The 22366-nt window shown below is 39.3% G+C and overlaps 1 protein-coding gene across 2 annotated transcripts in view; it reads right to left on the bottom strand.

Annotated features, from left to right (window-relative positions):
* Nucleotides 1–3079: 3079 nt before the first annotated feature.
* The window catches only part of LOC124139116 (eukaryotic translation initiation factor 4 gamma 1-like), a 41784-nt gene continuing 22497 nt past the window's right edge, over nt 3080–22366 (bottom strand). For both annotated transcript variants that reach the window (XM_046506140.2, XM_046506141.2), the window contains exons 11-33: nt 18388–18518; nt 17133–17415; nt 15955–16088; nt 15459–15560; nt 14874–15083; nt 14282–14419; nt 13142–13201; nt 12805–12951; nt 12476–12552; nt 11993–12149; nt 11320–11424; nt 10280–10436; nt 9713–9858; nt 9186–9307; nt 8738–8914; nt 8106–8286; nt 7349–7521; nt 6951–7155; nt 6559–6654; nt 6180–6320; nt 5781–5862; nt 5364–5510; nt 3080–4804 (exon numbers count right to left, since the gene is read on the bottom strand). In XM_046506140.2, coding sequence (XP_046362096.2) covers nt 4629–4804; nt 5364–5510; nt 5781–5862; nt 6180–6320; nt 6559–6654; nt 6951–7155; nt 7349–7521; nt 8106–8286; nt 8738–8914; nt 9186–9307; nt 9713–9858; nt 10280–10436; nt 11320–11424; nt 11993–12149; nt 12476–12552; nt 12805–12951; nt 13142–13201; nt 14282–14419; nt 14874–15083; nt 15459–15560; nt 15955–16088; nt 17133–17415; nt 18388–18518 — 3347 coding nt within the window. In that variant the 3' untranslated portion in view covers nt 3080–4628. The remainder of the gene's footprint in view (nt 4805–5363; nt 5511–5780; nt 5863–6179; nt 6321–6558; nt 6655–6950; nt 7156–7348; nt 7522–8105; nt 8287–8737; nt 8915–9185; nt 9308–9712; nt 9859–10279; nt 10437–11319; nt 11425–11992; nt 12150–12475; nt 12553–12804; nt 12952–13141; nt 13202–14281; nt 14420–14873; nt 15084–15458; nt 15561–15954; nt 16089–17132; nt 17416–18387; nt 18519–22366) is intronic.

The raw sequence follows: 22366 nt of genomic DNA, 5'->3' as shown, positions 1-22366 counted from the left end.
CATTTTGTTTCCGTAACAGTACAACATGAGTGTTTCTCCAGCCAAGGGTTGCGTCGGACAGAATCCATCTACCTCGAAATGTCTGGAATAAGTGAATTAGCTGTTTTACATCGCTGTCAGAAGTATTTCCAATATAGTTTGTAAATTAACCAGTCTGGGCCATGCTAACCAGTGGTTGATAGCATGACCAACGAAACACATGCACTGTAACCTCCCAACCAGGTCTTACCATGAATGTACAATACATTTAATCCCATCCGTGTTTCATATCATGGCCTAAAACGACATTTATTTTCGCTTTCTAGCCCATGGGCTTAAATACAAAAAACAGTTTCGAGTGATCCCCCTTGCGGGTGCTTCGAAACACGCCGAATGTGGTGGTATTTATTTATGGACAGTCTGGATTTTTTCGGGATAGTGACTTCTTCTTTGTTGTTTTTCATGATGCTTTGTTGTTTGGTCGGCGCATTGGTGTTTGATGGTACTTTTGAATTTGAAAGTTGATTCATTAAAATGTTATTAAAATTACTGTCCACACAATTAGTGTGTGTGTGTGTGTGTGCATGTGTGTGCGCGCGCTTGTACTCGTCCAGACAAATGCCAGGTAATTAACATTTAACGCCGCACTCAGCAACATTCAGGCTATATGACGGTCTGTAAATAATCGAGTCTGGACCAGACAATCCAGTGATTGACATCATGAGTATTGATCCACGCAATAGGGATACGATGACAAGCATCAACCAGGTCAGTGAGCCTGACCATCTGAACCCGTTAGTCGCCTTTTACGACAAGATCTATTCCACCCCGGAGCTTCATGACACCTTACATTGTGAGTCCAGTTCAATGCGTGCATAGTTACGTTTGTTGGTATTCTTGGTGGGAAACTAAATTCACTGTGACATCTGTGCCCCATATATATATATGTATATATTTATAATAACATACTTACTGCAAATGTATGTACATGTATGTATGTATCCATATATATACTGTCCCTTAACCATAAAATACAACAGCGTTGCCTTATAGTTTCCACAGGTTGACATTCCATAAATACCGACTGGCTTCCCCCAAGCATAAACATGTCCAAAATAGTAGTGATACAGAAAGTGTTTACGCATTTCTGAACAGGCGACGGCAGTAACAGCGAACATTACAACTACTTATACGGCTCGGTGTCAATACACTTAAGCATGTCACCCCAATTCTCCGTCACCTTGTTGAGGTCGTAACATGCTCAGTGGTCTGCTGCCCAAGTCAAGGGTCCCGTTCTACAGAGAAATCTTTATATCGCTAAGATGATCCTATCATAGTTAGACCGCCTCCGTGGTCTTGTGGTAGAGCAAAAATCGACCAAATGTTATATCGACTCCCTCCCGAGATGCCACGCATAAATATATTTGTGGTATTCCACAGATAAGCGAGTTGGGGTTTAATGCCGCTTTGAACAATATTCCGGTTAAATCACAGCGTTAGCTTGATGTGGGTGAACGCCCGAAATGATGCCGGTGAGATGTGAACGGTTATGGTGCTGATAACCTGGTAATATCGGGTTTAAAACCCACAATCAAAGCTTTCTGGCGTGCCCAAGGGGGCGCAAATCGACATCGCAAATTGCGGCGCCTCACGCGACTTTGCTACCCGTTCCCCGTATTTCAGAGACACAAAATCTTAATTTCAACCGCCTTACATTGACCCTAGCCTGTAAAGGCTGGACAACCACAAGCCTCGTGGGTACTAAACTATTTAAACAAGTCATCAGAAAGATGACATATCCCCCCCGGCAGCTGTCTGTAAAGTAACCACTAGTAAATGTGCAATTCTGTATGTAATAAGTAAACAGTTGAATGTTCTTTAAGAGGCATGCATTGTTTACCCACTGAATGGTTTTCGAATTCTGGCCCGGAAACGAACCCGTTCCCCAATGGAGTCTAGGTCCAACTTCTTTCCATAAAAATTTAAAAAAATTTTTTGGGAAAAATCCCAAAAGATCAAAAGGCACCACTTCAGTATGTGCCTGATAACTTTGCCAAGTTTCGATCAAATACACTGAATGGTTTTCGAATTCTGCCCAGGAAACGAACCACATCCCCAATTGAGTCTATGTCCAACTTCATTCCATAAAAAGTTTAAATTTTTTTTTTTAGAAAAATCCCAAAATATCAAAAGGCACCACTTCAGTATGTGCCTGATAGCTTTGCCAAGTTTCGATCAAATACACTGAATGGTTTTAGAATTCTTCCCCGGAAAAGGAAATGATTACGGACGGTCGGACGGACAGACAGGCTTATCGCTACATCCCCCCGCATTATATGCCGGGGGGGATAATAAAGGATATGTTCAAGGTGTGAGTGCAGTATTTTTGTGTGTGATTGCAGCATATTTGTAAACTGCCACTTTCAAGAGTGAGCTTGGTTTGACGCAGAAACAGTGTTTCATTTTCAGCTTGTCGGTTTGATGTGGGAGGAAATCAATGTTTTAGACGTTTACAACTTTGACGAAACCTAACGTGTATGGATCCAAAATACCAAGAATCATAATTGTGGGGAATCCGAACCCACTGCCACACGATTCTGGCGGCTCAATTCACCAATCTAGTGAGGCGGTCATCAAGACTTTCGATAGGAATGAAACTTATAAAACTGTTTATGTGATCGATCCACAACAATCAGATCCTTGCACATTGGGCGACTCAACTTGGCCCAACTGATATCCCCACAATGGTAAATACCTGTGAATAAATAGATTAAACTTGTTGCTATAGAAATTCGAAAACTAGTTCATTTAAAATAACCCCAAACTATCAAATAGTTTCCTGACGAAATGATGAACGGTTTTCAACATCTGCTCCGGAAACCACATCTTGATGGATCGATTCCATTTTAATACCGCAATATACCACACGAACTACGTAACGGGGGTAATAAATGGAACATCTTAGACAACTGGGCCACCAGTTCCCAAATCAACCTATTCAAGTGAGTGACAATAAGGACTTCACATACACTGCACCCATGGCCGGAGCAACAGCTGCTCTCAAGGCACAAGCACAAAGATGAAAGACAACTAAGACATGTTTTGAAAGTCTGTCATTGGTATGTTTTATTTACATCTGTTTGCGTTCTGTCATTACTGTATTCATATGACTATGGTGGTCACGCTCAGCAGGCTGCCTGTCAGCTCGTAGTGATCACAGACAGCATTAGGGAAGGGAGGTGTGCCCAGCTCAACCAACGATACTGGTAGGAGAGCCATGAGTTCGTCATTACTCAGGAGCCACTGAGCACATACACACAATCAACTCAATTTATCTCAGTACACGAGGCTTACATTATCAAATCCTACAAATATAAATAAAGGCAAGTTTCACATTTCTCAGTATTTGTAACTTGTAATATTTGATACCTCTTGACTATATATCTGAGGTATCATTCACATAATCAATATTTTTTTCACAGATATTTTGCACTTGGAACATTTTCAACATAACATGACAGAATAATAGCTTTTTATGTTTTCCCTTTTCAATGGAAATGGGCCATATTTCCATGAATAAGAATTCCAACCAACTCCATTATCAGCGTACCAATATTCTTGTAGTCAATATATACACAAACATAACCAAAGGCATCCACATTCAATAAACTCCAGTCACTTGTGGGAAACGTTTTCCCCTAATGGTTTTGAAGGGTAGAACAGGCATCAGTAATGGTGACAAACTGTACAAGTTGCTCATGCAAAATAAAGTGGCAGGTTTTAGCCCTACGAAGTAGGATCCTTGTCTGCTGTAGCCATAGTAAATACTTCTTCAAATGGGTCCCTCCATCATAGCTTTGAGAGGCATTTAGTTGGTTGAGCTGGGAAGAGTTTCATAATCTGTAGTTCACGAAGTCCTGGCTTCAAAGTGTTTGTATTATCCAAAGTTGATGGACACTACCCGACTCATCAGGCTCACTGTCTATAGTCTATAGAGAATGCACATTTCATATTCTTGTCTTTCGTGGCTCGTCTTCCACAAGATAGTTTATATCGGTCATTCATACAGTTCGACCAACACAACTTTGCATATGAAATTATGCAGTTTATATATAATATGTATATATGTATATAATTTAAGAATGATTATCAAAAAACAAAACATGATCCATAGAATTCACCAAGAAACAAAAAAGAAACAACTGAAATACCCTTGCAGGGCTTCTGGTTAAAGTGTTACATATCCATTCTCAAACAAGCCTAGCACCTCTCAGTAGATCAACAAGGTATTCTGAATATTCTTCAGACTCCCTCGTTCCTCGGCTTGTCAACATCCCCCTCGACATACATACAAATGCACAGCCGTGTAGGCAAATTTTTAAATGCACATAATTGATATATGCATTAACGAACATCTGCATCAACGAAGACCATGGCAACAAAAAAAAATAAACACATCCATGGTTATATTTGGCTGTCAGAAGATCCTTTGTTTTCTCCAACAAGTAGAAAGCACATTTATACAGCAAGCTCATAAATTAATCATTTCTTTCATCCTCTGGTGCACACATTTAAACAGCAATGACAATCATATTTGTAATTTCATATTGCAGTTTGTGATCAAGTTTGTCCTAATAATAAGCCTATTCTCAGCTGTCAGCCTCCTCTTCCTCCCCTTCGCGTAGCCACGCAAAGAACTGAACAACTTGTTTGAGCGCAACTCCCTTCCCTTCCTGCTCTTCTTTACTTGTTTCCCATTGATTAAATGCATCTTCTGAGATGATTTCCTCATCATAAAGTGTATCAAAGAATGTCCGCAGGACACCTGAAACATGGAGCAGTGACAAATGTATGCAGATGTTCATAATACATGGCAATAATTACACTCACCATTCAAGTACTGGTTCACAATGCTATAGACCAGTTAGAGTAGGAGATGCTGTGGTCATGCCCATAGAAGATATTACAGGTATATTTATTGAGTAAAGGTCATGAGAATTGTTTGATAGGCATTACTGAGAGTGAGTTTGATTTTACGCCGCTTTCAGCAATATTCCAGCAATATCACGGCAGGGGACACTACAAATTGGTTTCACACATAGTACCCGTGTCGGGAATCGAACCCGGATCTTCGGCGTGATGAGCGAACGCTTTAACCACCAGGCTACCCGACCATCCCACATAACTTAGAAGATGACAAAGTAAAGATAATTTTTGGATAACAACTTAAGGTTATGAGAAGAAAATAATAATTGAAAATGCATTGTTAAATTAATACACTTTCTACCTTTTTCCATGTTTTAGCTTAACATCATATTGCGACCAAGGTCATGCCTTGTTATGGGTCAGAAGTTGACATCCAAACAGTATGGACTTGAACATACCTGATGGATATTCCAGTGAGTGGACGAGCGCCTGCACAGCATACAGAGCCTGCAACTCAAATACAGGCTGGTGATCCAGGTACTTCTGCAGGAGGGATCGCCACTTCTTTATAGGTTCTTGGTCGACTTTTGCCATGTTGCCAGTACCTGAAAAGTTTATGAGACAGTGCAATGGTTATAAGACTCAATGACTATGGTTGTATGGAATATGAGATTGCTGATGGACGAGGAAAATGAGTGATTAACATTGGCATTGATCAGGGTGTGATAACATTTATACCTGTCAAAAGCTTGCAATTATTTGGTAGCCTTTAAAAATTTATACAAGGAACCGAAACCTTTTAGATACCTATACACGGTACAAGAACTTGTTTATGTTTGATTTGAATTGGTTAAGGATGTTTCAAGGATACTCACCTAATATTGCACTGGAGCAGACGGTAGTCATTAAGGCCCTGATAAATCTATTTTCTTTGGTAATCTCATCAGGGACATTGGCCTGGTAAAATAATAATGTGATTCAGAAAGATGACACAAAAAGACATCTGAGGCAGTTAGGTACATTAACATTGAAACCTTTGTTAGAAGAAAATGCTTTACTCAGCTCAATGTCACTGAAAACTCTGTGATCAGATATGCAGGAACGAGGGCTTGAGGCTCAGGCAAATTGACTGTCCAAGCAGGTATATTTATTCATTTAAACACCATTTGTCTCACTGTTAAAGTCCACAATGGCCTCCTTCACACATTGCAACAATTCACAACATCTACACAAACCAAAAGTGGGCGACAGACCCTGAAACAAGTCCTCCTTACCTCAATCCAGTCAAATATCTGTTCATTATCACATTTGGGCTTGAGCAAGAGCTCTGAAAGGTTCTGTTTGATCCATTCTATGGACACTTTACTGGTAGGTGTGCTGGGTGCCGAGTCTGGGCCCACGGTAAACTCCAGGCTCTGGAACAAGGGAGATAAACACTTGACTACTGGATTATGTCCCTTTATTGCAGCCTCACTCATATATTTCTGCTTCATATGTTTCAAAGTAGTGTCACGGAAAATTAGCATTCCATATTATCACATTCCACAGATTTTGCATTGATTTAAAGATGGGAGTTATCAGCATCATAAATCCATATACATGAAATTAGAGTAACTCATGGTTAGTGTTGGTTTTCTGGATCAAGTATTTTACCTTTTCTTTCAAAAACTGCTGGATTTTTTCCTGAGGTACAAAGAAACTCCAGTCCATGCAGTTGTTTCGCCATAAATGTGTGACAATCTTGTGTCCCTGAAATTGAATTTAATATAAGCTAAAACAACAACACAAAAGTAACTCATCAGTCTGCACATCAACATAATTTGATCACATTCAGAAACATACGCACCAGTATTTTTTACACGCAAATTTACAATTTGTTTTACTTGAAATTGCCAAGGATTCCAAGCTTATGAAAGGTTCTTTCAGACCCAAGGTTGGACAATTCATTGAAATAATCAATCTGGACCCGTTCTACATATATTCCAATTTACTCAACCAATTGTAAAGCCAAATTCATAAAACTACAATTGCTTGAAGCAACTTACAAGTCTCTGACTGGCATCGTGCAAGATCTCTGCCATGAGGTTGCCCGCCTTGCCGGACGCCTTCAATGGCTCACAGGCCTTGTTGAGGAAGCTAAGTGGAACACTGCCATCTTGGATCATGGGTCCGATCAGCTCACCCAGATACTGCCAAATCTTGGGGATGTCAATCTCCATGTCCTCAGCTGACAGAAGAATCTCCGTCAATCTGAAACAGGTTACATCAATTTGCAAAGGTTCCTGCTAATACATAATCATATCAGTTTTGAGAACTGATTGTGATTTCATTTTCTATCTACAATGAATTTAACAATTTACATCTAATAAAATACTTGTACATATGCATCTATGCTCCAAGAATTAAAAAAAAGTGATAATCTGGCTTGATTCAGAACACTCACCCTTGTAAGTAGGTGTCGACAGAGATGATTTTCTGGTTGATCAAATCATGAAGCAGGTGCCCTGTCTGTTGGCGAGCTTGCTTTGACCTCTCTAGCACATGGTTAATTGCAAAATACACAAAGAAATGGATGGTTTTGGGCGAGTTCAACTCCTGTACACACTGGATAGCCTCCTGAAAATAAATCGTAATGTTAGCCAAGAGTCGGAAGCAAAATAAATAGTTATTAAAGAACCACTTGGTCAAATAGTTTTCCCAATAAGCCTCTTTCTTTTGACCAGAAATTTCAATGAGATGCAAGTAGTGTTTGTTGTCGTGCCAAATGGAAAGAGCAATGTAAGATCATTTATAACATATCTGTAGAGGTGAGGTGAAATTTGGTTTAACGTCGCGTCCAAGATTATTGCACTTACATAGCGATGTGCATGCACATGTGTGGCTGCTTGTACTAGGCTGGACTGATGCCGATTTACAGTGCAAGCCCAATGAGATACCATGCCGCAGTTTAACATGAATACCCCAGCCAGACACAGTATACTGACTCCGAGCCGACCAGTCCTTGTTTTAGCCCCTTAATGCCGAGCGCCAGACAGGGTAACAACAAATACCATCTCTTAACATCTTTTGGTATGACGCGGTCGGGGATCGAACACAGGACCTTCTGCTCTCTGGGCGGACGCTCTACCACTGGACCACAGAGGCGGTCTTTCATATCTGTAGAGGTCGTAAGTATCATAATAATCAGATAACATACTGACCTTTCGATCCTGTATATGCAAATATTCATCTATTATTGAGTAGGTCTTCTTTTCCATCTCATCCTCCGTCATTTCCTTCATAGATGGTGCAGGTCTCTCCACCTCCTGTGACGACCGTGTTCGACTTCCCTCTCTACTTGCATTTCCTGATGGAGGGGTGGCCCTGCCACTCACTATACTCCTGTAACAATGGAACAACCTCATGAACACCAACCAGGTAACTGTTCTGGTGATTCACGACTATTCAAACATGTTTCTATGTTTCAGCAAAGTTTGATACAGGCAATTCAGGTCTCATGAAAACACAAGGATAACTCATGTTGAGCTTCAGCCGAAGTACTCCAAACATAGTTAAAGCATGCCGCGAGGACAATGTCTTATTCCCCAACATATCTACAACGTATGATTTTTCTATCAAACTTTGTACTTTCCAATACTGGCAGAGACAGCTTGTGTACGGTTGCGAATCTTAATCATAATCCTTATCTCGAACCCATATCTTCAAGTAGTGTTTTCAAGCTGAAGTATCAGTGAGGAATTGACTTGTGGATTTTTTAAGGTACTTGAACCTGTATCAATAACATGCTTGATAACGGTGGAGGTATAACATGATAACCTAGTATATTACATACCTAGCACTAGCAAGAGCACGCTCTCTTTCTGACTCTTGAGATGACCGGTTGATCACCTTGCCTCGGTTGTAGCCGCCGGGCGTGTTGGCCCGATTACGACCATCACCGCGAGCTGGACTCACCCCGCGACCAAATGCACGAGATCTCTGGTCATCTTCTCTGCTCAGAGCAGAAAATCTGCAAAACAATCAAAATGGAACTTATGCAGTTGGAAATCATACAATGATCTACGCCATGAAACAAATAATTGACTGGATTCTGATGACCAACACCGACAAGAAGGTTAATTTCGGACATGAAGATTATATCCTAAATGGTCGTATACAGACTATCAGAAACGAGGAATTCATGAAATCCACATCAAATTTCAGAAGGGAATTAATCATCACTTAGTCTGTCTACAAAAGTTAGATAGTTGCAATATTCCATAGTATTATTTTCTTCTCACCTGTTTCCAGGAGCATTTGGCTTGTCACCCTCCTTTGAAGCTCTGCTACCTCCACCACTACTGCCTCTTCCCCAGCCGCCGAAACTCCTGGCTGGACCCAGTTGGATGTTTTCATCAGCATTCTGCATAGAGTCAATTACTTGCTATATATTCTCTATTACATACACAAGGTGGTATGTTAACTTTCATTTTAACTAGATTACTGCGGGCCAACCAGTTGTTCCTTCAGATTATCAACCAGACCAGAACACATTTGTCATGAAACAGACTATCAGAAACGAGGAATTCATGAAATCCACATGAATCTTAAGATGGGAATTAATCATCATGTAGTCTGTTCTGACAAAACTTTGATCACAACTTTCAATTTAAATGTATTATTGGTATCACTGTTGACTGCAGTAATCAAGCCTGAACAGGCAAACCAGTGGCCACCTGCCCTTAATATCTGGCAAGTGAATGATGTGATGTGATGTTCCAAATACTACAAGGTCACACAACCTGATCCAAAAGACAAAACCACTAACCTTTTCTATCCTGAGTTTGGACACATCAATGTTTCTGTCGATGTTCCTAATGGCCTTGCTGCTGACTGTGTTCCAGCCCTCCTCCATGTTGCCACCACTGCCGCCGCCGCCGCCTCCACCGCCCTGTCCTGGTCGGCCTCGGGTAGCTGCAACAGGTAAAGTGGGGCTTAATGCTGCGTTAAGATTACAGCACTTTCTATTTTGGAGCCCAGAGACACGATGCTGCAGTTAACACGGACACCCCAGTTTTACCCCCTTAAGAGCACCAGGCATGGTTACAAAAAGCACCATCTTTTAATGTCTTTAGAAGTGAAGTTGCTGGGGACCAAACCATGACCTTCAGCTCTGGGCAGATGCTCTGTCCACTAAACCATGCAGTTGGTCAAAACAACATTTGAGGACTATACATAACGATACATTTAAGCTTGCAAAAACTGAAGCAATTACAGTATTGGACAGTGTTTGAACAAAGTATCAATAAATCAAATGTGATTCCCACTGTTCATTACTTATTCTCATGTTTGCTGCTATCAGTTTTTGACAAAGGATTGCTCAAGATGTACTTACGCTTATTGTGTCTTGGTTGATGATGCTGCTGTGGTTGCTGATTTGCCATGTGCAATGCTGTCAACATGTTCTGTTCCACAGCTTCTCGCTTGGCGTCCTTGTGGATCTGGTCGATGGTTTTGGGGTTGTCATCTCCTCGCCTGGGCTTCCAATTACTCTGAAGCAGGGAAGGAATGGTCAGAACACAAGTATACCAATAGCCTACATGATATCATCAGTGAGTGGCCTGAAGGGCAAATAAAGTCAATACTTAATTTAAATTTGCTTAACCAAAGTTAAATTTGAAAAACTGAAAAAGCATAAAACAATAAAAAAAATACTCCAACTGACTAAATTATCCCCCAAACCAAAAAATTAAAATATGTTTCTGGTGTTTGATGAGTTGTTTGATTGCAATGATCTTTATGACCATTGCCCAATCTTACTGCTTCTGCCTGGATTTTGTTATACATTATGCTTACAACGTCCACAACTGATGTAACAATACTGAAGTAACAGGATGTCAGTAATAAACATGCTAGAACCTATTGTTAATTGGGATGGGATTATTGCCTATAAAATGTATAATCAAAAATTGATTAATTAAACTCATTTTTTTCACTTTACTTGCCTCTTAAAGCTGATGTATGAAGATTTTGTCAGAAAAGAAACCATCAGAAACGAGGAATTCATGAAATCCACATGGATCTTAAGATGGGAATTAATCATCATATAGTCTCTTCTGACAAAAAGTTTGAGATCAAGATAAAGTTTTTGTTACTTAACACTGAACCCGGCAATATCCCTGTAAAACTCAAGTTTGTACCAGACAATCTAGTAATTGATATTGTGTGCAAAGATCCATGTCATCGCAGTACAGTAAGGCACTATCAACAAAGTCTGACCACCCAAACCACTAAGTCACCTCTCACAACCAGCATAGGTTGCTAGGGACCAATTCTAACCTGGAATCCCCATGAGTTTCCAGCATGACAATTGAACACCTTAACCACAAGGCTACCTGACCACATATAATTGCTTCCCCAGACTAAAACACTCACATCTCGTAATTCTACAACATCCTGCAGCATGAATCGACATCTTGAGGACACTTTCTTCTCGGCAACTATCTTCTTCATCTGTTGGAAATACTGGTCCATTCTTGGCTGGAAAACAACATCACAACCATAAAAAGATGTTGATATGTATCTGTTTTTGTACTTGCTTGATAAAAATAATGGAAATTGTTGAGTTGCTAACATGTTATATCCCGATTGATTTAGAGTGGTTCCAGAAACAATGGAGTGCATTATCAGGTGTCTACAACAAATATCGGGAAACAAATATAAAGATCACCTCAGAATTTAGAAAGGTCGATTATTGTTTAACGTCGCACTCAGCAATATTCCGGCTATATGACATCAGTCTGTAAATAATCGAGTCTGGACCAGACAATCCAGTGATTAATTTTATGAGCACTGATCTGACCACCCGATCTGGTTATAATCCTCTTACGACAAGAATGTGTTGCTGAAGACATAATTTACAGAGGTGTCATAGTTATGCAGAGGTGATACATTCGACTATAAGGGCCAATAAAAGAAAAATGCGGCTAAATGTTATGTACATAATGACTTAAATGGGAGACATATCCTTGGATCCCAGCCATTATCATTTATACTGCAATGCAGCTCTCATGTTTTACTGTTTAGGACACATGGTCCCCTTGGTTACCTTGGCTTTGTCTGACTCGAGTTCTTTCCCGATGGTGGAGAGGAGACGACACAGACATTCCAGGTTCTCCTCATCTCGAGATCGTAACAACTTGAACACACAGTCATGCATAATATTTTCTGTCAACATTTTCAACTTGAATAACTCGCCTATAAATCTGAAAAACAAAAAAAGAAAGTCATTAGATCATTTCATACATTATCTGCATGTGACAAAACTTACATACTTTATTCCAGCAAAATATTTGATGAGCTGTGAGCTTTAAGTGCAGTTTATCCTAACCATAGCTGCCATCTTTCCTAACGTAAAAATCAGTATTTGTTACATTCTTCGGGTCTACAGTACATTACAGATGTGTGATTCATGGTGGCCTGTACGATGGACAAGACAAGTAGACATGCAGGGTAGCAGATTTATTGAAGCCCACAAGATGTAATATATCATATGTGTTGCAGCAGTATGTGGGACAAAGTTCCTGTTTACCTTATGTTCCCTATAGATCTCCGCCTTGCTGTGGTGGCAGCAATCGCCAGTTCTTCCTTCAACTCCTTCTTGTTTGCCTGTTGTACACAACATCATACAATGTAGATTTAAACTTTCAAGAAATAACAATTTACAATTTATTAATTTATATTTTTTTTTAAATTTCTCACTTGAAATTAAATAAAATGTCAACGCTACTTCTATGAACATATTTTGGCACACACCAAAGGATGTTGAAAACTGAATGTGTTCCTTTGAACAGGAAACAAATACAAAATGTCTCAATTTGTATGACCACTTTCGCATAAACAAAACCACAAAGTAAGTACCGGGTCAGCTTCTTCTATAGCCTTTTTCCTCCGGTCGAGATCAACTTGGGCGTCATTATCTTTTTCGAATTCCCGCTGACATCTTGTTAATAATATCACACGGAAATTAACTGTTTCCCCTTGTTTGCTGTCGGAGGGCACTTTAAGCTGGAATGAAATTATGCACACATAACTTCCTCTGTAAAAGTGACAGGAAATTATTCCTGAGAAATACAATGACACTTTCATTAACCAGTTCTTTGAAAATTTTATCATTTTCAAAACAATACATTTAGTAGGTAGGAGTAGATATTGCTTCTGGTATGTATTTCATGATGAACAAGAACGTGGTACTTACCGTTAATAAATATCTGCACATGTTTGCATAAGCCACACTGAAGGCAGGCTCACTAATAGCCTGAAATAGAGAAAACAATGCATGTCTTAATCTTTAGTAGTATCAAAGTAGCGAATAAGGGGGACAGAAAACACTTTTTCCAGAGAAAACAGTTCATTTAAAACACAAGTACACATGAAGACATCAGGAAACACATACTACTCAATCATAAGTGCAGCTCTTACAACAATCTTGGGATGCAGGGAGCCTTTTCTCCCACATAGGTATACCCATGGGAGCTGAGGTAATCAAGCAAGTACACTAACCGTATGTAACACTCAATGATGACACACCAGGTAACAGCGGAGTAGGACTTCCCTGGTGGTCACCCATCCAAGTATTACTCATACTCCGCCTTCGTGACATCCATCAACACCACTTCTATCTTCCCTTATGAAGAGCATGGCTCATGTTGATCTTGATTTAAATACTTGTCAAAATACAAGACACACAATTGATGCTGCAGATGTATAGAAGATTATCAAATGTTAAGACACTATTAATTGGGGGACAAAGTCTCCTGCTCTCAATTCACTGTTCGACCCGTGAAGATCCGGGGTAGAATAGGTCTTCAGCAACCAATACTTGCCGCAAAAGGTGACTAACGGGATCGGGTGGTCAGGCTTGCTGACTTGGTTGATGCATGTCATCGATGCCAATTGCGCGGATCGATGATCGAAATTAATCACTGGTTTGTCTGGACTTGATTATTTACAGACCGCCATCATATAGCTGGAATATTGCTGAGTGCGGGGTAAAATGACAAACCTACCAACCTACTACTTTAACTGTTCTGTGGCTTCTTTACACTTGCGTAAAAGTAAAACCACAAGCAAGTGGCTTGGATCAAACACGGCATTCAACATTATCTTAGTTACACAAAGTACACAAACTTTACAGAGGAAGGAAAGCCGGGAGTGATGCAGGTCACCAAAGATTTTCTTCACAGCTATGGTGTCAACATTCCAGGATTGTCACTGAGGAGAATCTGGGATGCCACCCACCACTCTAGTAACATGTCTAAGATCCCCCTGTGAAACGGACAACTGCACGCAGATGCTACCTTGCAATCAGACCTGTGCTGTTGGACAAATGTCTCACCTTTTCAAATATAATATCTGTTACCCCCTTCAGTCTGTCCTCAGTGTCAATAACCAGGCCCTGAACTTGTTTAATCAATGTCTGGAACTTCTGTGGGGTCAACTTGTTCAATATACTTCGCACTTTGCGGTACAAATCCTGAAAAACCAAGCAAACACGTCTTCAAGTGGAAATGACAAGGTTACTTATAGGCAGTGTGAACAAAAGTTGGGAAATATCAGATAGATCATTCAAACATGCATTGAATATGGCAATGTTTTGTTCACTTAACAGAGGCTGCTCAAGCAAAGCATCTTGTACTGCAAATCTTTCAGCCTTGGGCTCCATGTTTATTTGCACGGAAGCAGCTCAAAATTAATTATATAATGTCAATATATTACGCAAATAGCATCTAAAGTGCTGTCAGCACTAGGGCTATGACAAGGATCCGATGAGAATCATGCTTAATTTAAAAAAGACGTTTCAACCTTCAAATCCCTGAAGAATACAAACATTATCACCCCAGTTATTACAGATAACATGATATATATTTAACCCTGTTTCTTCAGAGTGAACCCAGCCCTTTATAAGAGTACAATGGAATCATACATACCAAGGTCTTGGAATCATCTGTCTTGTCCTTGTCATCTGCCTTCTGAGCGCCAGGTTTCCAGGCATTATCTGAGTGATGGAGCTTAACGTCCAGTTGGATGGAAACGTTCTTGATGACCCGTACGTCACTACGGTTACGCTGCTGGCTGCCTCGCTTGCTCATGGAGCCTCCTCCACCACCACCACCTCCGCCGCCACCTCCACTACCCATCTGAAAATATAAATGTCATCATGTTGGGTGGCTAGCAACAATAACAAACTGCCTGGCATCAGAGGCACTTGAGGATATGAATTTGCACCAAACATTATATCACCATCTGACCATCAAATGTCAAGTTTCAGAAAGAACATCTCACTGTTTGGCAATTGTTAAGTTAGTTTCGGTTGAAAAGAAAAAACTGCAAGTGAGTCTGAGTTTTATCCAACTAACTGTCTAAATGCATGAAATACAAGAAAAAAAACAGAACAAAATATCTGATGCCTTTGGTAATAATGTATAAAATAAAATACAAGATATAATATAAGAATTTTCATGAAGTTCCATGATATCGATATGAAATGTCTGCCAACTTTATTCAAAACTTACCCCTCGTGATGGCCTGAGGAATCCGGGTGTGAAGTCTGGGACATGGCCATAGCCACCACCTCCTCCCCCTCCACCTCTCATATCCATGCCTTGCTTGGGGGGCTGAAATAGACAAAACATTCATAAAATGTCATGATTTTTCTTCCAATATTTTAGTCCACTGGTACTTATACTTATAACACATAAAAAGGGCTAATTTCTACTAGTCATTATGATACGTCAACTATTGGGCAGTTCAAGGACTATAGGGCCTGTGCCAATTTCTAACGCCGACAAAGCCATCTGAATGAACATGGAAGGGAGGCCTGCAATGCAACCAGGTCTAAATGTTGTCCGAAAATTATCCCTTGCAAAATACTTATTTCCAGATTATAGTTTAAAATATATATTTTTTTACATTAATTGATTTATTTTATCAGCATACTAAGTCGAATAGGCAAGATGCATTGATAAACATTGACTGACTTCAAAAAGACTGAAAGAGTTGTCCTCCTACCTTATCAGGAATGATTTCTGGGAAGTTGGGAAGAGAATCAGGCTTCTTCATTGAGTCTTTGGAGTACTGGAGTTGTAGCAGGAACTCACGGTCATAAGACATCTTGCCCTCAGGGTTCAAGGGACTCCACTGGTCTAAACACAATCAATGCACATGTCAATCATAGGACTTGCTACCTCTACACTGTGCTGCTTACCTGCAGCAACTAAAATTATCACAAGGACTGTTAAATATTACTGCTGATGTAATCCTTGCTATAAATTTACCACTGAGTTTATTCCAATATAAGTGATCAAATTCTCTAAAAAGTTCATTCTTGCCATCAAAAAAGCAATATTTAAAAAAACCCTCTCCATTACTTGAAAATTAAACATGAAATATTTGTGGGTGTTTTTTGCAAATGAAGGTGATTTTTGCTAGTGACACTATGAAAACTCTTATCTCACTTTGAACTGCGATGTTTTATCTCATGTTTTATCACCAAGCCAGGTGCTAAATTCTCACTGTTCATACCAACACCAAAGTGTTTAGAGAAACTGACAGACTAAGGACATTCAAAATGGCATCATATTGAAACTTAAACAATACCAGAAACTTGTGCTACAAATATTAAACCTTACTCCATGTATGGACTTGCCGACATATTTCTTGTGTCAAAAATGAGTCATTATGATTCAGCCGACTTATCAAATACACTTTTTTATACTCACGACATTGCTAGCAGGGCGCATTTCATACATATGCTCACGGAAGATACTACCACTACTAACCAACCAGAATGGAGAAGCCACAAAGCAAGGTGCGACTAATTTTAATTTTAATTTAATTTCTTAAACATCCTGTCTTGTGTGACACAGCGTTTCTCAATATGGAGTGAGTGAGTGAGTATGGTTTAACGCCGCTTTTAGCAATATTCCAGCAATACCACGGCAGGGGTCACCAGAAATGGGCTTCACACATTGTACCAATGTCGGGAATTGAATTCGGGTCTTCGGCGTGACGAGCGAACGCTTTAACCACTAGGCTACCCGACTGCCCCTTTCTCAATATGGAAGAAATATGCCAGTGCTAATTGGCATCACACCTATTACTTTAAGAGCAACCCTTTTCATTTTGATAAGCACGTCCTGTTGCCGGTCGTAGTTGTTGGACAGAAATATGAAAATCTGATATCTTACCTTCCTTGTACTTGTATTTCAGCGATTGCTTCTTGTCAACAGAATTCTCCTCTGTCGTTGTCACCTCATTTGTCTTCTCCTCATTTTTGGCATTTTTACGACTTACTTCACTCTCTTCAGAGTTTTTGATTTCTATTTCTACATTCGGCATTTTATTCTCCTTGCCCACATCAGCAACATTATTCACCGGTTCTGCTGGTGGGATCTTCACTTCTGTTTTGACTTCTTCTACCTGTGCAGGGGTATCCTTCACGTCGTCGCCCTGGAGCTCACTCTGGGCCGTCTACAACAAAAGCAGCACACATTAGTCATTCATATACACAGTTATACATATATACATAACTGTTAGTCAATTGGAAAGACAAATATCAAAATGAAAAAAAAAATGTCTTAAAAACTGAAAAAAGTAGAATTATGTATAACACAACTCATTGGGTTAAAGAAAGTAACTTGCGAAGAAAAGCTGAAATCATTGGAATTATTTCATCAGAGGATGTTTCATAAATATATTATGTTAAAATAAATAGATTGAGGAACATGAACACAGTAATATTTTCCTACAACTGAACAACACATGTCCAGTGTTGGTCAGTGACAAGTAAAGAATGTGTCTGGTGATTTTCTAGGGTTTTACCAATACAATATGTTAGTCCATACTGAAGTGTGCCAACAAGTACACCAAACACAACAAATATTTACAAAGATTATCGTATATAAACTGAAATTCTGTTCATTTGCCTCTTCATATTCCATGTATTTGTCCATATAATCAACGAACACAAGGTATCTGTTACCAAAAATGTTCCACTGTCAAAAAGAAAAGTTGAACCGAGTTGAAAACTAGAACTGAGTAACTTCTTTACCTATCAAGATAAATCACCATTTAAGATCTGATTAATTTTTGTTAACAAGGACAGGTTCATGTTGGTAACATACCTAATACAATTTTCATGTAAACACTGACAAGAGTCAGACGTAAAGAAGCATATGTACAGTCTATGCAAGGCTCTCCTTTAGACTTAACCCAGATGCACACTTGAAGAACATGGCAGACATATGCAAGCTCTGAGGGGTCAACCTGCCCTAGACAATATTGCCAGCGCAGTATTAATAACTTCTTATCACGTAACACAAATTCCTCTTCAATGACGTGTAACTTGTTCTTACTGTTACTACGTGAGAGAATGATAACCATATATTCAACATAAGTTGCTAAATATAAGAACAAATCGGCAAAGAAGTTTTGACATATTACCTCAGCATCTAAGAATGCGTCCATGTCTGTTCCTTCTTTTTCATCCCCCTTTCGATTCAGGTCTCTCAATTTCTTTTTTCCTCCCTTTTGTTTTGCGTCCTTTCCAGTCAAGTTGCCTGCAGATGCAGGTTCTGAAGAGAAGACATATAATTCTAAGAATATTCTAAAGCAGCCATATTGGTGAAAAGAATCTGAAACAAATGTTACAGGAACTTTTACATTGGGTCAAATAGAGTCAAAAACATTTTCTTGATGGTCTGAATTTTTTACTAACAGTAGCCCCCCAAATTACTCAACAACAACAGGGTTGGCTACGACATGCCTTAACCCAGTGAGGAATTTCTGATTTCTTCAACAGGCAATGAGGACTTAAATAACTGTGAGGTCAAGGTCACTTGTTGGCCAATGTCCCGAGTGCACACTTGAGCTTATCCATAATACACAATAGCCAGCCATTGGGGTTACAACAAGGTATTCTCAATGAATACCTATTTAGTCAGTCAAACAAACTTTTTACCATCCCAGATCCCAAATACTTGTACAATATCAGGTGTACAGTTCTCACATGCTGGGAAGCTGACAACACCATCTTCTCATGACATGAGCTGCTATTATTAGCAACACATTCCTGCCTCACTATAACACAAAACCGGGAATCATCCTCACAGGCAAGAAAAAACACAATTCACACTCCTAAGAAGCTCACAAATATATAACACAATCCAGACGAATTCCACATGTTCCTGACATCCATGGAATCAAAGGGTAAAAGTGGCGTTATAACGAGGGATGTATTATACCTACTACGTAAGTGTGGAGGAGCACTGTGCCTCCGTCTTCTGCTCCTCTCCATGATTTTATATGACTAATGTGTGTTCATTCCCAGTAAGCCGCCCTTGGCAATAGGATATGGAACAACAGCTTCATCAAACTTTAAACTTCACAACACGTTCCAAACCCCACTCCAACACATACTCCACCAGGTGGGGACTTGGAAACTTTGCAGTGAGCATAAGCTGCCCCCACACTGAAGGCTGCTGGGAACCTGGCTGGCCAACCATTGGCCTGGGCCAGCCTGCCATATGGAGGCACACACCAAGTATGTACTAAGCAAGTGCCAGGCTATCGGGTTTCCTTGCTGATGTCACCAACACCCCTTCTCCATCCCTCCCTGCCTCTTGAACCAGTTCCAGTTAATACCATAGCATGTGTTGGGCATTTTTGTATGTGTTAATGCTAACAGGGTAACAGCTTGTCACCATCCCAACTCCTGGTGTTCCTCAACTAACCAGATCATCCCATGGGTGTCTCTCTATCAAATATGGATGAAGCTCAGATGTTTATTATCATTTGCCAACTCGTGAAAATAATTATTTATTTGTCCACATTTTTAAATAATAATAGATAATTACATAGATCGATTTCCTACTTGTTTCATTCTCAACATAGAAGCTAACATTCAGGGAATACATGTTCTGGGTATTTAATATTATGTACACTTTGTTAAGGATGGTATATCAAAATGGAGGTCTTTCTGTCTTGAAATTCTGGGCACTTTTGTATGTATTCTATCTTTTCCTGATTCAGGCAAAGACGGAATTTAAAGCTGAGAAAAAATACCAAATAAGTTGTACTGATATTTATATCTGGGTATTAAAATCAATTTCCCTTATTATTTCTTAACATGAAAACATTTCTTCTGTAAAAATATATTGCCATAAGGACAAAACATTTTTCAAAAGATTTCATGAACTACCACCTCACTACCAGAACTCTCATCATTTAATTGTCATCAAATTAATACAGACGAAAACCACAGTGTAAAAACTTCTTAATTGTTGAAACAAGCAATATATCCAAGAATAAGAAGCAATGTCACATAAATGATGAAGCCAGACATTCCTTCATATCCACTTCAACAGCTGGCTATCATTTCTTGCATGGCTGTTACCCGACAATACAGCTATGGTATATAGTTCATGGTCATCTCCCACAATGGATATTGTGAAACATTAATACTCAACATTATTGATGTGTCGCCCACAACTTCCAATATTAGACAAGTGACGAATCGCTAGGCTCCCATTACACACATCTGATCAACACTACAAAACTGAGACAAACAAAGCAAGACAAATAATTCCCAATACCTTTGCATGTACATATTTCCTACACGCGTGGAAATTGATTCATCAGAACATGTGGAATACTGCTTTCTATTTGACTGGTCCATATCAGAAAAAGAAGATTTAAGTTCTTCTGTCACAACGGAAAGAGTGAGGTCCTGTGACATGAGTATAAAAGAGAATACAGAATTAAATTTTTCTTTGATCATATTGATCATGATGCTTTCTGAACATTTTCCCCATGACATTTCTTGCAATAAAATAACCAAAAATTCTTGGATCAAAATTATCATCAGCACAAAATAAAGGTGAGCTTAAAATCACTATTCATTATAAATCACACAATTTATGTTAAAAATATATTTCCCTTTAATCATAACTTATCAAACCCCCCAAATTGGGGAAAATAAATAACCTGACCAAAAATTTGAACACCACCCTGTTATCCAGACAAGCAGTTTCTTACATCCCCCCCTTTGACCTCATAACGTAGATAGCTTTGAGCCATTGATCAAACATTATCTACTCTGCATTCACAAGGACTTGTCGACCGACAGCGTGAGTACGTGACTGCACTCGGCATGTATACCGGCATTCAGTATCTCTATTCAATGGACTGGCCCATATGGGACATATGGATCTATTACTCAGAACGTCAACACATTCTGTACAGACGTATCATTGTTGTTGATCAATCAAGTTATGCACGTCATTCAGCTGGCTAAATTGAAATGAGCCATGTATTATTATAATAGCACATCAATTTGCTCATATATGCAAAAAATGTCATAATATATTATAAAGTACTATTTGGTCATTGGATTATAACGTAGACAGGTATTGATCATGTGGCCAACAGCTTGAACTGATGTATGCAAGAGTCATTAGGTATCTTTTCAGAAAACTGATGGATTTTGTCCTTTACAACTAAGAAACAACATTAATTACTGGATTGTTGAATTACTACAAAAAACAAACAAACAAAAAACAGGAATACTGATTTGTAAATGAAATTATTGCTGATCATTCATACAGACAAAAAGAGTTTATATCTTTCATTCTGTTTTAATTTAACCCCTGGTGCAAATTCAGAATCCATTTGGAGTATAAAAGTTGGAAGACTACTGGGAAAGCTATAGTGAGACAATCAGTGCTTATTCATACTGTCATATGTCAACTTATATAAACAGTTACATAACCACAAACTTCTGTTATACAACACAAAATACATCCACAAGTGGCCTCCACACATTACCATACAATATAGAAAAATTGACTGGTATCTCAAGATTTTGTCCTATAATTTTATCTGTCTGTATATCAGTATCACAAACTTCCCAGAGTTGAAGCCATGCTGCCCTGCGTTACAATATCATGCTGACACATTCACTTCAAAGTCGTATACTACAGCCAAACAAGTGAAATAAACTTCAAATACTCTTACCATAATTCACCATATTCCAATCCTTGTAAAAATCCAGACCAAAATGCTTATTCTTTCCTCAAAATCCTGACATATGGTTAACCTCAGCAACAAATTGTTAGTCAGCACTTTCTAACCAAGAGCTGTACTGCTGTCTCCATGAGCCAGGTCACAGGTGGCCAAAGGCTATGCATTCACTGGTCACATGACTTGTCACATGACGAGGGGTCTATTTTTAGCACAGATTGTTCAGTTTGGCATTTTCTTTATCAATTATCACCAGAATCTCATGGTCTGACAGATCTCGTTTCAAAAGACAATAGCTTATTAACAAACAGGCAGTGATTTAACGAGCACATCAAAGCTGTTAATTAACTGAAGTCTGGAGCCTAGTTTGCTGGCAGGAATTAAGAAGATTATCGGCCATTTA

The sequence above is a fragment of the Haliotis rufescens genome, unplaced genomic scaffold (genome assembly GCF_023055435.1).
Source record: "Haliotis rufescens isolate VD_foot unplaced genomic scaffold, xgHalRufe1.0.p SCAF_13, whole genome shotgun sequence".
Classification (NCBI taxonomy): domain Eukaryota; kingdom Metazoa; phylum Mollusca; class Gastropoda; order Lepetellida; family Haliotidae; genus Haliotis; species Haliotis rufescens.
Note: the sequence above shows the minus strand (reverse complement) of the source record. Positions and strands in the feature narration are given on the sequence as shown.